The sequence below is a fragment of the Elgaria multicarinata genome, chromosome 6 (assembly GCF_023053635.1).
Source record: "Elgaria multicarinata webbii isolate HBS135686 ecotype San Diego chromosome 6, rElgMul1.1.pri, whole genome shotgun sequence".
Classification (NCBI taxonomy): domain Eukaryota; kingdom Metazoa; phylum Chordata; class Lepidosauria; order Squamata; family Anguidae; genus Elgaria; species Elgaria multicarinata.
The window spans coordinates 44,353,589-44,376,484 of record NC_086176.1 but is presented as its reverse complement, the minus strand read 5'-3'; the positions used below and the strand labels follow the sequence as shown (position 1 = coordinate 44,376,484).

The 22,896-nt window shown below is 41.9% G+C and overlaps 1 protein-coding gene across 1 annotated transcript in view; it reads left to right on the top strand.

The window, feature by feature from the left end:
• The window catches only part of DOCK8 (dedicator of cytokinesis 8), an 89,152-nt gene extending 71,430 nt beyond the window's left edge, over positions 1-17,722 (top strand). Inside the window, exons 37-48 of the mRNA XM_063129296.1 lie at positions 310-468; positions 1,963-2,063; positions 2,442-2,634; positions 5,045-5,188; positions 6,710-6,841; positions 8,112-8,246; positions 9,662-9,751; positions 12,247-12,483; positions 12,928-13,071; positions 13,608-13,714; positions 14,196-14,366; positions 16,332-17,722. Of these exons, the coding sequence (XP_062985366.1) occupies positions 310-468; positions 1,963-2,063; positions 2,442-2,634; positions 5,045-5,188; positions 6,710-6,841; positions 8,112-8,246; positions 9,662-9,751; positions 12,247-12,483; positions 12,928-13,071; positions 13,608-13,714; positions 14,196-14,366; positions 16,332-16,392 (1,674 nt within the window). The 3' untranslated portion in view covers positions 16,393-17,722. The remainder of the gene's footprint in view (positions 1-309; positions 469-1,962; positions 2,064-2,441; positions 2,635-5,044; positions 5,189-6,709; positions 6,842-8,111; positions 8,247-9,661; positions 9,752-12,246; positions 12,484-12,927; positions 13,072-13,607; positions 13,715-14,195; positions 14,367-16,331) is intronic.
• The last annotated feature ends 5,174 nt before the right edge of the window (positions 17,723-22,896 follow it).

Below are 22,896 nucleotides of genomic sequence, written 5' to 3'. Positions count from 1 at the left end.
TTAAATCAGTCTGCCAATCCTCATAAATCTGGAGGGAAACGATTTATTAACAAAATAAACGAAGGGTGACTTTCGTAAAGCCCGATTTTACTGACGCTTATTTGGAAGGAAGACCCACTGATTTCACTGGGACTTACTCCCAAGTAAGTATGCACAGGGTTGCAGCCATACTCTGTTAATTCCAACATGATTAGAACATATTCTAGCTAAGCCAGCTTGAAAGATGTGGGAGGTTTAAGTGTCCTGAAAACAGAAATTAGTACAAGACTTGCATCATCTGATCCTCACTTTTTCTGTCTTATAAAAAAGAACTTTGCACGAGTGAAAATGCAAGTGACAATGTCACTGGCTTCCCTGGTTGGTAAAGCATCAGATTTTAATGAGGAATATCTCAGAAAGTCTTTACGTACGATTTTGGCGTATGCAGAGGAAGACGTAGACATGCAGCCGACTCTGTTCCCAGCACAGGTAAAGCATTTTTCTACTCCTAACACTTTTGGATTCATTCACACAATATTGGTAGCTTATTGGACTAAACCTAAGTATTTTATGTTAAAAACTAGAACAAAAACTAGCTGCCACAGGTCATACCATGCAAGCTACATGTATGTGTTGGTATTCATGTGAGAAAGTAAGGCTTATTTTCTTCCTCTAATATCACAAAGGGAATTAATCCTCCCACTCTTTAGTGCAATACAAAGAAACCTGGACAGAAACAGATCACACACGTCACCTTGAGTACCATTTTTTAGTAGAAAGGCAGGTTTAAATCAAATAAATAAACAAGGACAATCTGTAAAACCATGCACCCAACCCAATGAAGAAGCAGACATAGGGCCTGGGTCAGGATCCCCATCTGCCATAATGGGCCCACTGTCAATTTCTCCTGGCCCTTCTGTAGCTCCTCCTCCTCACTATTCCCACCTGTTCACCTGCTCTCTCAAAGCAGAAGTGAAGAGGAGCAGCTACCTCTGCAGGCCTTGTCTTCTGTAGATTGCCCCACAGGGAGCAGCAGGTGAATGGGCAGTGGCCATAGTGTGAGAAAGAGGAGGTAGGCACAGATTCAGGGAGGGGGGGGCACTGAGAGCATCTTTCCCAAGTATCCCCCATCACAAAGAAAACCCTGGAACCAGAGCTGAATACACGTGTGCTGTATTGTTCACCTTACCAGAATCTAGCTTATTATAGATTTATTACATTTATATCCTGCCTTTTTTACATCGTGGAACTCAAGGTGGCTACATGTGATTCTCAGATGGTCTCCCCTCCAAGCGCTGACCAGACTCACACCTGCTTAGCTTCAGCAAGGTGGCTGCATCATGTGCCTTCAACCACCATGCCCTTGATGGTTGTAGAATGGCTGTCTTGAAGCTCTCAGAGATAATGGCATTAAAGCCATATCATATTTGACATAATCCAGGGGGCTGTCTACACATGGGGAAAGCTCTGCGGTGGCTGTGGATCTGCGCCTTGTCGGTTAGACAATGCAGGCAAGCTTCACAGCCACCGCAGGGGTTCCCCACAATGCTCCGATTTGAAAAAGTCAGGGATTCCCCCTGACTTTTTCAAAGGGAGTGACATCATCACGGTGCTTCCACCATGTAACATCGCTCCACTGCCAATCCGGGGCCAACCCAGGGGCGGAACCTGGTGGAAGGCGACCAGCGATTGGTCACTTTCCACCAGGAAGAGGGATGGTGGCTCCGGGACCCAGATAGCTGCCCAGAAACCCTGCGCTCCCTCCTCAGCAGCGGGTTTACATGCTGCCACCCTGGAGAGGGGAAGCGTGGGGTTGAGGGAGGCGGTGCCAACCTGGCGCCAGGAAGACAGCCCCCAGCTCTAGAACATGAAAGGTCGCAAATATGTCCCCTTGCAGCATTTGTTTTCCTTTACTCATCAATGCTCCGTTCATTTAAATGTGTGGGAGGACACCTGATGTTGGTTTCTCTTCTTTTTGTTTAGGTGGTAGATCTACTGTGCAATCTGAACAGCATATTGTCAGACACAGTGAAAATGCGAGAGTTTCAGGAAGATCCCGAAATGCTTATGGATCTGATGTACAGGTAGAAATCTCCGGTATTTCTCTTGGACAATTTATAATGAATGACCCAATTTAGAAAGAATTGAACCTTTAAAGTTTAAATTTGTCATAAACAAATTGGGCCTGTTCAGACAACACACGAAGCCATGGTTAGGCCGCTAACCCTTTTGCAGAAAATAGTTAGTGAGCATGTTTAAACCATGGTTATGTAGTCACCATGGTTAGGAAAGATTCACACGACATGCTAACTCATGGTTCACACAACACACTAAGGCATCATGTTTAGCTCAAAATGCTTAACCACCATGGCTTAATGTGTCATCTGAACAGGGTCATTGTTTTCAATGTGGTTAACATGCCAGTATGTGCATATATACACTTTGACATGTCCTGTTATTAGAATTGCGAAAGGGTATCAGACATCCCCGGACTTGAGGCTTACCTGGCTGCAGAATATGGCAGAGAAGCATGCCAAGAAGAAATGCTACACGGAGGCTGCCATGTGTCTAGTTCATGCTGCGGCTCTAGTGGCGGAATACCTGAGCATGCTGGAGGATCACAGTTACCTGCCCGTTGGCAGTGTCAGCTTTCAGGTAAGAGCAGCTCCTGTGGGTCCTTCGCCAGGCATTGTGGAGAAATGTCATACTTAAGCTAAGTGGACGATATATGTTCTGACTGAGCATGCTCACTGGAATCCGGCTTGGCTGATGGACTGGCAGCAGGAGCAAGGAGCTGGCAGCTGGGAAGCAGGGCTACAGGGACCATGTAGGACCATAAGTTAGTTCCCACCAAAAGGATTCACCTTTGCCTGGGTGGTCCCACCTCAGACCACAGGTAACAACTCACATGACCGGATATTCTTCCATATACACGACATTCACTGCGTGTTGAAAACCTGGCATCAGGAACAACGGTGTGGTAGTCAGTTTAGAAATACAGGAGCTCATCATGACACTCCCCTCGCCAGGCCTCCACTAAAACTACACATCAGGGGTGTTAAATATCTTTCAGCCCAAGGACCAAATTCTATTAAGGACAAGCTCTCGAGGGCAGGACCAGAGGCAAAAGGGGTGGGACCTCAAAAGTACCAGCATATTTTAGCTTAAAGCTATTACTTTTGGTAGCTAAGCCTTAGGAGATGCACTTCAAACCTTTTAGAATGGGGGAAAACCTGCACAAAACCAGAGGGACACCAGATGTTCACTGGTTGGGGGAAAGAGGGCGTGTCCTCCCAGGGACTCCTGAAGGGCTGGATTGGTACCCAGGCTGGAGGTTCTGCTATACATGGTGGCGTGCGCCTCTGGCTTTGAATACATCTTAACAAGACAGGGTGCAAGGGAGAAAAACGCAAGGCATAGAAGTTACCAAGAGGCAGTGGACGCAGGGAGGGATGGAACCATGTAGCTGTTCAAGAGCAGATTTGATCTTGTTTATCCTCCTCCGTTGTTATTTCCATTTTCCAGATGGAGATTTGGGGATAAGAAATAGCCACTTCCTTACGCCTGTGGGGTTTGAATGCAGATCTCCCAGGCTCACGCACATCCCGAGGCCTTCCAGTTGCTAAGCCAGCAATGCTCAGTGTTGGTTGCTTCCTGTCCTATTTTCATGTGCCATCTTCCTTCAAGCTATGGGGAGATTGCTGTGTTTCATATGAAATATGTAGAAAACAAGCTCTTCTGGAGTATTTTGGCATCTGCATAAGCTTGTCTCGTCAAAACAGTGTTGCCTGTACATGTTTTCAAACCAGACTCTGAAGCAATAACAGGCTTTATAGCAGATGAGTAACTGACACATCTTCACATCTCTGTTCTTGAGGGGGGAAATCACTATCACTTATTAAACTATTCATTTTAGGAGGGCCCTCAGGTTTGTTCAGGAATAATTATGATAAACGTTCCCCTTTTGCAAAGCAATTCATCTGAGGACATCAACATTATTTACAAACATTTCCCCAAAGGTTATTGCTATGTGCCAGAAATCTATGGTTTTGCTGTTCTTGCAGGACAGGATATTCAGTTGCCTAGGTTTCTTTCTGAATATTTTTAAACACAACTACAGGAATATCTGGTCTGAAGACTGATTTATGTGAGAAATAAGGGTGTGGGAGACACAGCACAGCCCTGTATACTTGGCTAAAAGTGGAATATTAAGGTGAACAGGGCGTTCCCTGTAACATTCATTAGAGATAAATGTGCCATCAGTGTGTCATCATGCTTGAATTATGGGAGGCGGAGGAGGGGAATTTTTCTGTAGATTTTGTTTCTCCGTCTCATTTGGATGAAGGTAAGTGAGGAACACCATCAGATCCCATTGTAATTCTAGCACTTCAAGGTTGAAAAGTGCTCACATTCTTATGTGTCTTACTACTTGGAGGTGGAGAAGGCAGAATAATTTACTGGCTAGAATATTGGTATGTGTGAAGGTCTTATGGAGCCTTTGGGCAAAAGAAAAAAAAGGCAAGTCTACATTATAGGCTTATCAATATAAATACGGTCTCAAGCACAGTCTCAAGATTTCTCTCACAAAGCCATGATTGCTAGATACTCACTTTAAAGCAAAGGTTCCCTCCTTCAATTTTAAGATTTTGGTGGTCTGTACCTGACGTTGAACCCATATCTTTAATATGTCCTTGCTCTTCCTTAATCAATACGAAGTTCACTAAACTCCATAATCTCTGTGACTGCTGATAGAAAATTTGGTTTTGAAAGCATAAGACAATAGAAGAATCAGAATGGATGATGATGATGATTTAATTATTACTGGCATCCTCATTATCATTGTTATTTTAATCAATACACATTGGACAAAGAATAAATCACAACATCTAAAATCCAATTTGAAACAACAGGACTTAATATAATAATGGAGTTCATGGTATGCCCGAAGCAGGAATATCAGCGAAATGGTGCCAAAGTATCTTTCCAGTGTACCAGTATAAAGAACAAACATTTGGTGGGTTGTATCTAGAGGTTGTCTGAACCACGCCATTGCTTTCTCTTTCAGAATATTTCCCCCAATGTGCTAGAGGAGTCTGCCGTTTCAGATGATGTTCTATCTCCAGATGAAGATGGAGTTTGCTCAGGAAGGTATTTCTCAGAGAATGGGTTGGTTGGTCTGCTGGAACATGCTGCAGAGCTGTTTAACACAGTGAGTAGTGATAGTATACTCCAAATTCATGACTGTGTCAGGGTTGCAGAGTAATTTTATTTATTTATTTATTTATTTATTTATAACATTTTTATCCTACCTATCTAGCTATATTCTTTGAGGTAGCTTTCAGGACCATAAGTGGCTGGGTGGGCTGTGCCAACTTAGGGCTATGTATCCTACTTTACATAGGCATCTTCTATTTGAAGGGATGACTGGCCCAAGTCCAGTATAGAGATGATGATCGTGGTGGTGGTGGTGATGATGATGATGGTGATGATAATGATGATGATTTCATTTCTTTCCCGCCTCTCCATTCTGATCGAGGTGGGGAACAGCAGCAAATATAAAATACATAAAACTGAATTAAAACTTCGATGGTGCTATATAAATAAATAATAATAATAATAATAATAAAACATAATATACATTGTTAAAACATCCTAAAAACATCCTAAAGATAAAGAATCTTAAGAAGCCAGGAAAGCAGGGACCTTGAAGTTGGCCATAAACACTGAGCACCTAAACAGAGGACTGACCAGGCAGGCACACAGATCATCTGGTCACAGTCCTTTCAGTTATGGTGACATAGATTGCCTTTCTATCTAAGTTACAGTAATTCTTTCCAAATGCACAGCTATACATATAAATTAGCATATGTGATTTTTTGATTTTTTTGGGCAAATTCTTTGTCCTTCTTTTTTGATGTTGCATGTCCTCTTTTTTTTTGGAGAACCAAACTGTCCATCCCAAGGAAAAGCAAAAGATGAAGAAAGGGTGAAGCAGTCCTTCTCCCCAACCCTTTGACTTCAGCAGTCAAAATCTCCCCTTCTCATTGCCGCTTTTTAGCAAAGAAGTATAATCAGGATTTTCTTACACACAGTTGCAAGCTCTTCTATATGAGGATTTTTATTATGCACTCATCATTCCCTCCTCATTATTTATGGGTTCTTTAGATGATGTCATGACACTCCAGTTCTGCTTCTGTTTGTAAGCAACGCTTGTGGTGAGCATTTTTAGCGCAGGGAAAATGGGATATTATTTCTGATGGCTAAAGAAAACACTGTTTCCACTAGTAACTATTTTGGTAGTGCCACCTAGGGATGATATAACAAAAAAGCAGGAAAGGAAACTCTCCTCGTGTAGTACTTGGATCTCAATACTGTGATGAAACCAAAAGTATATGCAGAGGCTTAACAGCCCTGTGTGTAGCAGATAGCTCAGACCTAACTAGCCCATCGTTCTGTATAGAAAAGTTAAATCTCATGTGCAATTTGGTGCAACCCCTTCAAGGCTTACCATAATAGTTAGTATTGTGCCATCAGATAAAGCAATGAAACAATGTTTGAAAAGTGTTGCGTTCCTAAAACTGCTTAGCTATTCCTGATGAGGATCAAACATGTCCCTATAGGGTGCCATGATGCTGCAAAACTGGAACACTGTTGTCTTGTCTTGTCTATATGTCAGATGAATGATCAGAGAATTGATACCAAATTTGATTTTGTTTCTTTTTCTTACAAGGGAGGACTGTGTGAAACTGTAAATGAGGTCTACAAGGTGGTCATCCCTATCTTAGAAGCACATCGAGATTTCAGGAAGCTTTCTTCTATACACAGTAAACTTCAGAAGGCCTTTGAGAGCATAGTAAATAAGGTATCTTTCAGTCGCTTCGGTTGCTGGGCTGCAGTTTTTTTAATGGATTATAAAGATAAGACCATCCGCCGTACACAATTGTTCTGTTTCTTTTCACTACTCTAAATTTTCTGTTTGGATTCTATGGTGTAATTTATTGATTTATTGATTTAACAATATTTATGAATCATTTACATTAAAAGAAATGTCTAAGCAATGTACAAAAATAGAGTATAAGATCATAATTAAATCCTGTATATTATTACTGTATACAGAAGATAATATTACCGTCTGTTGATGGGAAATTCAGTTCTTTTTTGGCTTGACAGAGTTCCGTGGCATGTAGGACTTGTTTTGCAACTGTGAGACAAACTGTGAGCTGTTCCCCGAACTCCATGAACTTTTTTGCACATTTGAGGGGGAAGGTTCTGCAATTTGTGCAAATTTCTGAACAAATTGCACAAATTCGGCTGTAATTTGTGCAAATTCAGCTGTATTTACTGTCTATGTAGCCATAATACACTCAAATTACAGAACCATCTCCCAAAAATGTGCAAATCTGCAAACTGGCCCAACTCATTGCAGATCAAGCCGGATGCCATAGCAGGAACCAAAATGAATCCGGAGTTGGGGGTTTGGGGCGAGCCTAGGAAAACCTGTCCCACTCCATCCCCCAGATGGATTTCTCTGACATCTCTACCTTCCTGGGAATGCTTGTTAGAAAATAATATTTTTATTAGGTGCTGAAAATCCAGAAGGGTAGTGCCTGTCTAATTTGTAGTGGTAGGGAGTTCCAGAGAATGGGTGCTATGTTTCTAAAGCCCCTATTCCAAGCCATCATGGACCGCACCTCTGAAATCTTGGGCACCACCAGGACAGTAACTCTGGATGAACACAGCAACTGAACAGACAGGTGATCTCTTCAGTATCCTGGTCCAGAGTTGTAATTTAGATCCTGGCTGCAATACAAGCCCTGCAGCAGTATGCAGTTCCCATGACCAGCTATCCTAGATGGAACTTCACTACCACATAGGCATTTTTCCTTACTGGCAATGAAAGAGCTATATTTGCACCGGGGGGGGTGGGCAGGATTGCGGGCATCTGTTGGAAGTATGTGTCTGTTGAAACTTCCCCATCCTCTTCTACAAGCAAGAGAAGACGTCACAGGTTCAGTAAGCGATCCTGAACTGCTCCATGTGTAAATGAAAACAAAAGTTAATTTTATCATTGCACAAAAAAGGATGTATTTTAAAGGAAAGAAAAATTCAGTGATGTCATGTTTATCCACCAGGGTCAAAAGAGAATGTTTGGCACTTATTTCCGTGTTGGCTTCTATGGAGCCATATTTGGAGATTTAGATGAACAGGAATTTGTTTATAAAGAGCCTGCCATTACCAAACTTCCTGAGATTTCTCACAGACTGGAGGTAAGTGATCATTACGTTTCTGCTTTCAATCAATCACTTTATTACGGTCCGAGACCAGCACAACATTAATCCAGCAACAGCAACCATACAAAGTAGTACAGGTCCTTAGTTCCCATCTCCCAGAGATTTAACAGTCCTCTGAGGTTAATAGGTTATGACGTGTCCTCATAGCCAAGTGGTAGAATTTAGCAACCTTATAGGTAACTGAGGGGTTTCTATCGGCAAGGAGGAACTTGGTATAAAATTCTTCAGTGTTACCTGGAAAGTCCTGTAGTAGAGGATGGATTAAGCCTGACAGGCCTCTGAGTAGAACGAGCAGTGTAAAAGCACATGAGAGGATGTCTCTATCTCACCTGAATCACATGGGCATAACCTTTGGGGGACTGGAATTCCTTGATATCTGCCTTCTGTGAACTTGGAAGGGAGAGCATTATAGCGAGCCCTAGTAAACACCCACCTGTATTTATAATATGTAAGGGAGCTCAGATAGGCCACAGGGCCACCGCCCTGTATATCTTGAGGAGAACGGTAAATATATAGGATTTGGCTTAGATCGTTCTGCAGTTCAGTATCCCAAATACGCTGCTTAACAAGGTCTTTGGCTTTTTCTAAACCTATGGCTGTTTCTGCTTTAATGTAATAGCGACCGTAATTTGGGTAAATGTAGATTTAAGGAAGAAAAAAACAACAACCTAAAAATCCGTAAGGTGGTGGGCCAGTTTGCAGGTAATTGAACTGAAGACTGGGGGGCTGAGCTGATGGAAGCTCGATGAGCTTCACCCCATGGATGGATTCTGACCTCCCTAGCATTACCACCCCCTATATTACTGATGAAGGACTCGGGCTAAGAATCAGTGACTTCTGTGATGCCAACTTCTGAAGTCATGGCTCAGGCAAGATTTGATTTGGGGCTTCCTGGTACTAACCTAGTATTAATGGAAGAAGAGGGACGTGACACATTTACAACATTGTAATTCTATAAAGTCCTTCAAATATAAGCTGAATGGGTGGGGGATAGCCAGTGGGGCTCTGGCGAGAGAACAGTGCTGGTTTTGGAAGGACTAGCAAGTCCCATGTCCGAATAAGAATCCTTAATGGTGAGCTGATGTCACATTCAGTTTTCACTACAATTTCCCACAAAACTGAAGCCTGCAGTTGTTTGTATGTTTGCTTGGGAATAAGGCCTGTTAAACTCAGTGGGACTTCCTTCTGACTGAACCTGAACAGAATTGAGCTGGAAATCTGTAATATTTCTATGTGAGCTTTTACGTTTTGAAAACTAGAACATACTTGTAAAGTCATCTTTATCTAATACTCTCATATTTAGCATAGCTGTGGAGCTGATTCGCAATACATTAAAAAAAGGCTTGTGTAAAAGAAAAGGCTCCTCGACATAATTTTTGTTTCTTTTCCAGGGGTTTTATGGCCAGTGCTTTGGGGAGGATCGCGTTGTAGTGATTAAAGACTCGACTCCAGTAGACAAGAGCAAACTAGAACCCAGTAAGGTATGGCAGGAATTTGCCCTGAGTGTCTGGAATTCTGTATTAAGAAATCTTACATTTTAATGCTGTAAAACTGAAGTCTGTAGAATTAATTGTGCACATTTGGCAAGACCATGTTATTCTGTATATGCAGATTTACTTTGACTTATTTTAATCTGAAGCATTAAACAGCTTTCAGTTTCTCCTTTCATGTTCTTCTATCTTGAATGAATTTTATAGGGATTCCACCCTACGCAGACACGCCCATGCCCACATACACACTTTTAATTGGCACTTCCACTCTCTCGGCCTCCCACAGCCCAGTGCCCTCCAGATGTGTTGGCTCATGACCATGCTAGCTGGAGCATGTTGGAAGTTGTAGTCCAGCACATCTGGAGGACACTAGGTTGGGCGAGGGTACACTCTCTGCATTTGAGTCAAATAAAATCAACTCTTTCCCCACTGGTAGTAAGGCGACATCTTCAAGGCTGATCCTCATAACTGCTTCAGCCCATGCTGACTAGCTTCAGCCTGAGCAAGGTAATCACAAGAAGCTACTGAGGAACTGTTCACACAATACGCTAACCCACACTTCAGTGGTTGAGTGTGGGTTGTTTTGAACTATGAATTGTTTATTGGACTGTGGGTTGGCGTATTGTCTGAACACAGCTAGGGTGGCCTGTAAACCATGCAATGTGGCTGATTTCCTCAAACAAACCAACTTGAGAGCCCATGGTTTGTTGTTGGGTTGTTCAGGTTGTTTAACAAGCCACACTGCATAGTTAACAAACAACCCTGGCTGCATTCAGGCAACTCACTAAGACACACTTTAACAAACAACTCACAGTTCAAAACAACCCACCTCTAAGTCTGAGTTAGTGTGTTGTGTGAACAGCCCCACTGTGTTGACTTTTGGCACACTGCTGCTAAACCCATATGTGTCATTGGGCTTCATGTGGCTGCCTCACCTTTGGCAGCTGTAGTCAAAGCTTAGGGGAGCATATTGAAAGCCAAGGCTACCATGGGCTGGAGTGGTCATAAGAACAGAGCCTCTTTCACTCTGAGGGCCGAATTCTATTTCAGAAAAGCTTTTGGGGACCGCATTCTGGGGTGGGCAGGGCCTGAGGCAAAAGGGGCAGGCCAAAAATACCAGCATATTTTAGTTTAAAGCTTTTACTGCCAGTAACTAAGCCTTACGAGAATCATTTCAACCTTTGAGAATGGAGGAAAAAACTACACCAAAATCAGGAAACTACCGAACAATTGGTGGTTGGGCGAAAGGGAGTGAGGCCTGGGGAAGGGAGCGTGGCCATCTGGGGAACCCCTGAGAGCTGGATTTGGACCCCGGGTCCGAGTGTCTGCAGCCCTGCTGTAGAGCCTAGTTTAGAGATTACACAGCTCATAAGGCAAACATCTCTGGTTTTGCTTGAATATAAAAAAGGCCAGCCTCCCTCCTGTAAACCGTCCTAATAGATAGGGGGTATGGTTTAATCATTGCTGCCTATGCTTTGTTCTTCTTCTTCTGTTCTTTATCTCAAGCTGCTCATCTTCCCTGCTTCTACACTAAACACCAGAATGTTTAAACAAGAACAGAGCACCAGTGATGGATGGTCTCCTTGGAGGGGTTACTCCTCCCACTTGCTCCAATAAGCAGAGCTGATGCAAATCAGTGTTACAATCTTTGCTCCCAGCAGTTGGAGCAGTAACTGCCCTCACCTGGCTCCGTTCCTGTTTAGATTTTGAGACTACGACTTCCCTCTGGAAAAATGTTTAGCTGCTGTGAATTTGATACACCAGGCATTAGGGAATAACTCCCTCCCTTCTAGATTAGCAGGCAAAGGAAAAAGACAAGGCAGCATTTATTTATTTATCGCATTTCTATAATGCCCAATAGCCGAAGCTCTCTGGGCAGTTCACAAAAATCAAGACCATTCAAAGTATAAAACCATAATATAAAATACAATATAAAAGCACTTCAGGCTCTATGCTTGTCAGGACAATTTATAAGAGGGCACTTCCAGGGGTTGTTCATATAGCACACTACCACACACTCAATGGTTGCTAAACTGTGGGTTGTTCGTTGAACCACTGGTTAGCGTGTTGTCTAAACCCAGGACATTTTCCACAGGTGGCTTGTTAAACCATGCATTATGGCTTATTGACCACCCTGAACGACCCAACAACAAACCATGGTTGATTAAGGTGGTTTGTTTAAGAAGAATATGCCACACTGCATGGTTAAGAAGCCACCCTGCAAAAAATGTCCTGAGTCCGGCAATACACTAACCCGCTATTCAAAGAACAACCTACAGATCAACAACTGTTCACATTCAGCCACTGAGTGTGAGTTTGCGTGCTATGCAAACTCAGTTTCTGTCTTCTGTACAAAGAGACTCCTTCTGTTTGTCCTGTGAGTAATGTAATATGTCTCTCAATTCCAAGTTCAGTTTCATGCTTAATATTTCTCATTGATACATAGCTTGCCTATGAGACATTTCTCCACCTCCCCTTCTCCCCAGGCCTACATACAAATAACCTTTGTGGAACCCTTCTTTGATGACTATGAGATGAAAGACAGAATGACCCACTTTGAGAAAAACTTCAACCTTCGAAGATTTATGTACACCACCCCTTTCACTCGGGACGGACGCCCACGAGGAGAACTGAGTGAGCAGTATAAGAGGAAGACCATTTTGACTACTATGCATGCTTTCCCCTACATCAAAACTAGAATCAATGTCATTCAAAAGGAGGAGGTAATGTGTGCTTCTAAAGCGATAGAAGTAAAACAAAATGTGCAGTCAATGCAATGGTCAGGGGGAGCAGATGGGACAAAACCCGATATTAATCTCCAAAACCGAGGTACCACATGTGGAGCTTGTCACTCTTAAAATTGGCCCCTAGGCCTGACTCTGTGGGCATCCATGACTCCTGTAAACACATTTCTCCACTCCATTTCCTTTCCTCCAGTTTATTTTGTGTTGCATGAGGAATGGGGGAGTGGATCTCTTCCCTCCCTCTTGTTTAGTCCTTCTCTTGCCAGTTCTTGGTCAAGTGGCAGAGACTGGTAAGAATAAAGTCCCCATCGCTCACTCTGGGTGCTAAGACCACATGAGAACAGACAGTCTTTCCTATGATGGTTGTTCTTTGCGTTTTCTTTGTGAGGTGGTGGTAACATACCTGTCCCTCTGTGGTTTCAGTTTGTTTTGACGCCAATTGAAGTAGCTATTGAAGACATGCAAAAGAAAACCCTGGAACTGGCTGTTGCCACCAGCCAGGTGCCGCCCGATGCCAAAATGCTCCAGATGGTGCTTCAAGGTTCTGTGGGAGCCACTGTAAATCAGGTACATGGGGATAAATGAAAGAATGCTGTTTCTCCTTCAGGTCAGTTTATTTTGCCTCTGTATTCAGCCGTGTTGGCAGTTTGGGCAGTACATTAAAATGACACACCTGGTGGCACACCTGCACCCAGTCAGGGAAATCAGCCCAACACCCCTTGTCCCTCATCTCATCTATCTAAGGCCACAATAAGACCACCATCTAGTCTCTTCAGACTTGTTCCCATTGACTCCCAAAGTTTCCTTTCCCCTTTGTGATCTCTGATCCATCGACTCCAAAGGCTGCTACCCTTTACTGATGCTTCAGTAGTGGCCTCCTGAATTCTTTGCCTACTCCTTCCTGTTGCAGGTGGTATTCCCTATCAGTTATGTCCTTTTCCTGATGCCCAACAAGAATAATTCAATGCCATTTATTTGGTTTTACATTGTATTTCCGCCCTTCACGCCTAAATGTTAAGGCAGAGAAAATGCCTGATCATATACACCTTCCTCTCGTCAAGACATGGGCTTTATCTAATACAGTGTCATGTTATTTCCATAAGGGACCACTAGAGGTAGCCCAAGTGTTCCTGGCTGATATTCCGGAAGATCCAAAACTTTATCGACATCACAACAAGTTGAGGTTATGCTTCAAAGAGTTCATAATGAGGTAAGCAGAGAGATCAGTTAAAACTGTGGTTGCACTCAGGCTGTGTCTACACTGGCAGACCTAGGTATGAGCTGGCTTTATAGCAGATTTGCAAACAAGCCATAGGGTCCCCACTGCCGCATAGAGTAATGGCTGGTGAAATTCCTCTATGTCAAGAATTTGATTAGAACAGAGGAACATAAGAAGCTGCCTTATACTGAGTCAGATCATTGGTCCATCTAGCCCAGTATTGCCAACACTGATTGGTAGCAGCTCTCCAAGATTTTAGCCTTACCTGGAGTTGCCCAGGATATGTCTTTGGTTGCAAGGTAACTAGTGCCTTGATACCCATTCTTCCATTTCCCACTTCTTCAGAGAGATGCCATTAAGAGGCCAAGCGCCAGCCTAGGATGAATGTTATTACAAGATACTTATGGTCCAAGATAGTGCAATGGAATTAATCAACATGCACTTTTCTTTTTCATCATAATTTTGCAAACAGATGCGGTGAAGCAGTGGAGAAAAACAAGCGTCTGATTACAGCAGACCAAAGAGAATATCAGCAGGAACTGAAAAAGAATTATAACAGGTTGAAAGAGAACCTCAGACCAATGATTGAGAGGAAAATCCCAGAGCTGTATAAACCCATTGTGAAATTTGACAGTATTTCAAGGTATAACAATAGATCTCTTCTATGCAACAGCAACAAAACCAGAAACATGTTATAAGACATAGGCCTTTGCTAGACCAGGGGTTATCCCGAGCTGATACCCGGGATCGCCCCTGTGCGTCCAGATGACGCACAGGGGATCCCGGGCTCAGGGAGGGATCATCCCTCCCTGGCCCCGGGATAAAACCCTACACTTTGAGCCCGCTTTTTTTCGCAGTCTCGGGCTGAGCCCAAGACCGTGAGCTTGTGGCCCATTTCCACGGCTTTTCCCAGCGCCGTGCGATTACTCGAGCGTAGCCAGGAACCGTGCATGGGGCGCAGCCCCATCAGGGCTAGGGTGGGGGAGTGGGGAAATCAAGTTTTTTTTTTAAAAAAAAAACACACTTATCTTGCTGCTCATCCTCTCGTGCAGCCAGCCCTTTAAAAGTTTTTTTTTTAAAATGGTGTGTGTGCGACGGCTCTCTTCTTGAGCTCGTCACGACTCGCGTGTAAACAAGGGTGAGATCTCGTGTTATTCATAACGTGAGGTCTCCCCTCCTCTCCCCCAGATTTTCACTTAGGTCTAGCAAAGGCCATAATTTAATCCTACTTTCTGCAAGTGACTCGAAATTTCTGAAGAATAACATAATCAGCTGGGTCCATTCAGGTTGAAATCAACAGGCCAGATGTACAATAGATTCGCAGTAACTTTTACCATAGATGAACACAACTCCCTTTTACATTTATCGTGATGCTGAAAACAACCTATGATAACAAGGCAGTTTCCACACCAAGTTATCTCCTGCTTTCTCCCATGCCAAAACTTACACCTGTGGTATGGCAGAAATAATTTGAATGCCTGTACCCTACATGTCACACCATGAAGATGAGGAATCACGCTTTTAAAGGATCAAAATAAGTAAAGCAATGAAAATATAATCTCGAACTTCAAGATCAGTGTTGAATTGGAGAGTTAAGGTTATGATGATCCCCAAAGCAATTACATCAGTGTAGGCCTTTTGTTATTAAGGGAATCTTGAACAAGACGGAAGATTTAAGGATCACTGACGAGCTTTTCTCCCAAACTTCAGTTCAGTCCTTTCTAGAACTAGATTGGTGTGGCGTGTGTGTTTTATATAGTGCCGCACTCTTTGTTTTTGTCCTGACATTCTGGATATTTTGATTATTCAGATTTGTTGTACATTCTCAGGCATCCAGATTTAAGTGCTACCTTACATTTATTCGTGTTTGGGTCAAATGCTCTAGATGTGACATTCAGGCTGTTCCTATCAAAGAGAATGGACTGTATAAATATGTGTTCATGCAATAATAGTCATGTAGTCATATTTGTGTGGTAAGTAATACATGTAGTAACAGGTAGTTATCAGAACCACATATTATAGAGTTAACCAAGGATCAAGACATAACATGCTTCTCCTCAATCTGCCTCCTATGTTGTTACAGGGAAGAAAACCCAATTATACCTTTTTCGTTTAATTGCAGTAACACAAAGAATGAGTGTTACATTCTAGGTAGGGATGTACAAGAATTTGGTTCTTTTTCTTCTTTTTTATATACTTTAATTTCCCTGTTTGCACTTATGAGCGTGATCGCCTTTTTTCAGGAAACTTGTGTTCACGTTCAGAAAATGCACACTTTTAAAAACACCATATACACACACACACACACACACACACACACACACACACACACACACATTTCCATGCTTTAGTGGGGTGCATTTGGGTGCAGACTTCCAAAAAAGTGCACTTTTCACATTCAAAATGTGTACTTTTCTCATTCAAATGAAAAGGAAAGCAGATTCCAATCAAACACGGGAGCAAGAGAATCTGAGCTTGAATGTGGAGTTTGGAGAATCGTGACGATCTCAAACATCTCAAATTATTCTCTCTCGAATTCTAGATCCCTTTTTAAACACATATCCAGTCATCTCCATCCTCATGCTGTTTTTTATTTCTTTCATTTCAGAGACTCTTTCCGTAGCTCTAGTTTTAGGAAGTATGAAAATCTGCCTTCCCAAAACACTTAAGAAGAGCGATCTCATGAGAAGGGGATTGTGCAGGAGATAAAACACAAGATCATATGCAAACGGCTGTACCACTTTGGACATTCCCGACAAATCCTGATGGCCACGTGATGGCAAGATTGCTATGTGTACAAGGCTCAAGAAGGAAACAGAAGTTATAACAAATGTATCCACTAGTGAGAACCAACAGTTGTTGCTGGAGAAGAGATCTTTGAAAACTTGACTTGGATATTTGTGCACACAGAGGAAACATCCCCATATTTTCTCCACGATTCTAAAGGCCAGTTAATGATATTACATTATCCACACAATATTCCCTCTTTGTTGTACATGTATGTTGTATACCTCCTCTGTGGATCTTAGATCATAGAAATCCCATGGAAAGTTTCCAAATTAATCCAAGCATCATTTTGCATAATCATGTATTTGCATCAACGCTATGCAAACTCATTCTCCAAGCAACAGATGTGAACAGTTACAAGACCTAGAAACGAACGACAATATCCAGCTAAAGTTAAACACATTTAAATCCGATTGATTTCAGTAGGAGAGTTATGAATATGTGTAATTCCAGCGTATTTGAAGAGAACAATCTTATTACTTGATGGGATGCATTGCAATCTAGTAAGAGCTTTTCTCATCGAACCTGGTGAAATCATGCTTAAACCAGTAGAGTCAACTTACATAAGGATGAAAAAGTAACATGTATTTCAGTCTCTTTGGATAGACAGGGATCTAATCAAAATGGAGGCCACACAGGTGAGACCAACATTCAGATTTAAACTATTACTGCTTAAGTTCTATTTGAAAACCACAGGGATTCATTCTAGTTGGAATGTTTTATTGTAACTATTATTACTATTATTTAAAAAGTAGCACTGTATTTCTTTTAATTTTTGAAATATGAGCTTACTTCTTGACAACTTAACTGATAATTTTTCTATGAGTTTCCTGATACTTGTATCATTCATCCCAGTGTCTGTGATAGGCAATGGTAAGACTATTACACTTGATCTTAGCCAAAAGGCCGAGAAGTTTGCAACTTTGCATACTTGTACATATAATCTGTATATGTTACTGTGAAATGTCAGAATTTTGGAGGGTGGACAGGCCAATGGAAATTTCAGCATTGAACTGTTCTTTTATATTATTCTTAAAGGCCTAAAACGAGTCCATGATTTTTTAATTTTTTAAAAATAAAATGCTGTATTAATAGAAAAAAATACTTTATTTCCAGTTAAATAGCACTATGTCTTTCTATTTTGTCTTACAAACTCTATGCCTGAAAAAGCAGGAAATGAAAATTAAAGTGCAACTGATCATAACTGTACAATGCAGAGATTACTCTGAGCTAAGTATGTTTATAAGTGTGGGGAAACTGACAGTATAGACTTATATTAATCTAGATTGTAATGCTTGCCTGTACTATGTTGTCATCATCTCCTGGCCTACCATGTATACAAACATTATGCTGCTGCCATACTTCAGTATCAATCTACAACAGATGCTCTGCCATATAGTTGGTTGTACCTCAGCATCAGGTGAGAGTTGTCTATTAAAACTGCTCTTTCCCTAGATATGGCAACTCAATTTTTACATCAAGCAAGGCATTTAATGGGAGGTTCTTTAAAAATAATTCTTTCCATAGCTATAGTTTAAATCTTTTGTGCTTTTACCAGACCTAAGTAGTTATTCTTTGTGTAGAGATGCTGAACCCATAGGGCTTTCCCACACACTCATCTTCTGCTGGTACACTGTAGAGATCATTAATCTGCTCAGATGTGTGTATCTCTGGGGTTCACCAGGAAATAACTGCTGGGTGAACTGGCCTTCCATTTAGGCTTTGGGGGGGATATTCTACTCCAGAATGGTGGAATGTCCAAGGAAAGCTGATGGTATCTTTTTTCAGATCAATAATGGGCCAGTGTGAAACTGCCCAATGTTCTAACAGCATCTCAGGACGGAGCGCAAAACAGTGGTCAAATTAGTACTTGTACCAATTTGCTCTCTGGATTCTGTGGCATCATTAACTCAGATTGTATCTAGCCAATATGAAACTATGTCTCTATGGTGTGATGGTATACCTCAGAACAGTTGGTTGAGCATCAGTGTTCAGCCAACTCATTCTATTCTTCTGATATGGGTGCATTCATAAGTTTTGCTCAACTTAGAGTAAAAGCGTCTGAATTGAACTAGAAAAACAAATAACTGATTAAATCAAAAGCTAACAGAAGCTCCTTCAAAGTGGCATTCCTTTTAATGAAGTTACGTTGAGTTCCTAACAGACCAAACAGTGAAGTAGTTTCCTACAATTTTCCTACAATCTAAGTAGTGTTGATATGCCTCAGCATTGTGCCATTTTTATTTTAGCCTCTCTCTTAAAAGATTAATTGAATATTGTCAAGAATATGATCAGCAAAGTTGAAGAGTGGGAGGGGGCAGAGCATATTCCATCTTCTCCCCTCCTCTGTTCAGCTTTGCTGTTTGCACAATCTTTTTTTTTTTACAACTAACTGTGGGAAAGCTCAGGTCAGTGAGAAAAGAACCCCAGCTACCTGGTCAAATAGCCTGTGCTGTGTCCAAATATATATACTGTGTGACAAGCCAGTGGAAGAAATTCTGCATGTAATCCCAGACAGTTAACTCACAAACAGTTCAGAATTAAACCTTGTAATGGTGACATTTTTGCACACAAAAACTCCCTGACTACTTAATATCTCCAGGAAAGTTGGTCCAGAAGAAATGTGGCAGAGAACTAGAGAAGGGGGAAACAAGGTTTTGAGATGTACTTGCATTGCAGATGAGTAGATAAGAAACGGAGAAGTTTCAGTCATCATTGTGCCTTTAGGTGTGAGATAAAGGGACAAGAGAGTTTGAAATACAGCTAAGGAAACAATTCAAGTTTTGATTAACAATGTGAAGCATTCAGCTACTGCATATCCAGAAGAAATGACACACATTTTTCACTAGAACTCCAGAATAGGGATGTCAGAGGAATCTGGTTGGGGCATGGAGCTGGATGAACTCAACACCACCACCAAGACTCCGTTTCATCTTCTGCCAGCCAGCCTGGCTCTACCCACAACAAGTTGGGCCAGCTGGCGGAATTTCCATTAAAAAACATTGTTTACATAAAAGAACATTTCTGCAAATTTGAACAATTTGTGCCTAAAATTTGTGCAGATCTCTATTTGTGTAAATTATAGCTGAAATCCCCCAAAATATGTCATTTATTTATTTATTACAGTTCTATAACGACCCATAGCCCAAGCGTTAGAAGTCCCTGAAACTCAGGGAAACTGTGCAGCTCAGCTCACAAAAGCAAGCCAAGTCGGGTGTGCTACGGAAGTCTAGTGAGCCCAAAAAGGGCCGGACGAAGAAAAATGATATGTGAGTAATTTAAAGCTGTTAGAACAAACTGGTGAATTTGAGGAACATGTGACATACTTAATTAGAATGTCATAGTTGGCGGCACAAAGACAGATTACGAGCCAGATTACTGAGAGAGACTGATTTAATCCTGGAGGGGCAGAGGACGTTGGGTACAAAGCAGTTGAGAGCACTGGGGGAGGGAGGAGCAGAAACAGATGCCTTACAGTCTGTGTAAAATATATTTGGGCCTTTTGAAACAAAACCAAAGAAGGCCTAGTTATGCTCTGCCAAATGAAGACCTGCAATAGTGACTGAGCAGCATATTACCTGCAAGATCATATTTGGTTCAAACTGATGATGCAGCTGCCTATAAGAAGAACCGAAGAGATCCACAGAGCCCTAAATGCCTTGAGCCAATGATGGGTGAAACAATTAAGAATACAGACGGTCCGACTTCGTTAACAGAAAAGCTTGACTCAAGGCAATGAAAGTGTGAAACTGTTGCAGCCAGGAAGTGCCAGAGATTTCAGAGCTTTGGGACACTGAGATGGGATGACTACATCAAGGGGCAGAATGATCAGAAACTCTACTGTTAATTCCATGAACATTTTCGGAAGCACAGGAGATGTGAAGATACTAGGAAGCGAAGCGTTCCATGAGCAGGTGCATCAAGTGAAACAGATTTGTCGAAAACCGGTAAGGAACTAAGACTAAGGGAGCCATTTCAAGTTCAATTGTAGTAAGGATGACACAAAGTTTGTTCATGCTTCAAATACCCCTGACATTATATGAGTAAGCTAGAACCTGCTGTGCATTATCTGTGTGGGTCCTTCTTTTGAATGGAAGAAGCTTGGCACAAAATTTCCTGCACGAGGCCTTCCACCATAAACGAGCTATATTGCAGCCTTAAATGTAATGAAAAGAACCGTTAAATGGGAACATTCTGCATGAGAACCTTTCCTAGAAAAATGACACCCTGAAGAGTTTTATTAGTTCTTTCATATCCAATGGAATCTGCGGCCAAATTGTTGAGAGCTTTTTTCCCTACTTCTTTTTCAATTTCAAATATTAAGGACATTGAAGTGATGGTAAATTACAGCCTACAAGGGAAACTGAACTGAAACCATCCCAAGAACTTCAAAGTGCTCCTGGCTTTGATTGTGGGAATAAAAATAAAAGTCTTGTTTATTTTAGATTCCTCACCATTTACTTTGGCTCCCGGTGGAGTTTTTAAATGCAAAAAAATAAAATAAGAATGCTTAAGAATGGAAACACCTTCACTCTCAAAGACCTCTTTAGGGCAAGTTTGCCTCAAAGCACACTACAATTTCCTGAACTCCTAGCTGGCACTGCCATGCGCTACTGAGATTATAAGAAGATTGATCCCTAGAAAAATTAAAGTGCCATAGACATTCGAATTGGGTTTACAAACTGTGTGGCCTGAACAGGTCCAGCAAAGATTCTTGTCAGTTTGGGTCACAGGTTCAGAACATCAGGCCCATTGGTGGTTTATCCTTGAGAAGAGAAGACTGAGGGGAGATGTGATAGCACTCTTCAAGTATTTATTTATTTATTGCATTTATATCCTGCCTTTTTTCCTCCTTAAGGAACCCAAGGTGGCATACATAACCCTGCTCTCCATTTTATCCTCACAACAACAATCCTGTGAGGTAGGCTGGGTTGAGAGTGTGAAAGACCCAAAGTCACCCAGTGAGCTTCTATGGCTGAGTGAGAACCCATATTTCCTGACTCCCAGTTGAACACTTTAGCCACTACACCACACTGGCTTGAAATATTGTCACATAGAGGAGCGCCAGGACCTCTTCTTGATCCTCCCTAATGGGCTCAAGTTACAGGAAGCCAGATTCTGGCTGGACATCAGGAAAAACTTGCTGACTGTTAGAGCAGTATGAAAATGGAACCAATTACCTAGGGAGGTTGTGGGCTGATGGTTGTCCAGCTGTCAGGTATGCTTTAAGGTGGATTCCTGCATTGTGAAGGGGGTTTGCCTTGATGGCCTTATAGGCCCCTTCCAACTCTACTATTCTATGATTCTATGAAATCCAGCCAGCCAATCCGGCTCTTTGGTGTTCCCTAGATGGCCCTGGGTCCACCCTCTTTCCACTGATTGTCAATCATTTTGTGGTTTCCTGGCTTTTGTGCAGGTTCTCTCTCTCCCCCCCCCCCCGCCCCAATTCTAAAAAGGTTGAAATGCCTCTCCTAAGGTTTAGTTAGTGGCAGTAAAATTTTAAGATAAACTAGGCTGGTATCGTTGGTATTTTGGCCCCATGCCCTTTGCCTCCCTCCATTTTGCTTCAGTGCTGACCACCACCAGAATGTGGCCCTCAAGCTGAAAGAGGTTCAACAAAGGGACTTATAGTACCTTAAAGGGCTTTTTGACATGAGGCTTTTATTGTCATTCCTACTTATGGTTGTTTACGATTCTTTAGATGATGTCATGATACTCCAGTTTCACTTCTGTACGTGTCATCACATGGGGGGAAATCACATTTTTTTACCGTTGCTTCTCCACCCCAGCTTTTGTCCCTCATTACTTCATTACAGAGAAAATGCAACATTTAATGGTGAAAATGAAAGAAGGTATGATTTATTCTTGTGTATTTGCACTATGCTGCTATACCAAAGTGCCATCTAGAAGTTATATAGTGGGAAAGCAGGAAAGGGTACTCTCCTCGTGTAGTGCTCAGATCTCAATTCTGTGACAAAACTGAAAGTAGATACAGTGGATTAACAGCCTCCTGTAGCAAAGCTCAAAGACTGTTAAAGTCCATTTCATCAAATGCAAAAATAGCATGGATTCTCCTTAGAGTGGCATCAAATTTTAAACCTCATAAACTTGTGACTGTAAATCAGGGTGGGGAAACTATGGCCCTCAAGTTCTTGGACTTCAACTCTGATTAGTCCCAGTCAGCATGGCTAATTATCAGGGATGATGGGAGTTAAAGTCGAACAACATCTGGAGGCCCATCCCTAATGAAGATAAAGAAAAACTGGCAGATTTTTTTTTGAGAAAGTATGATCACACAATATCCAGTCTTCCTGAATGAACGGCTTTTGAATCAATTCTGAATCATACGGACCCATATGAGAAGTTTCATTTCTGTTTGAACTACC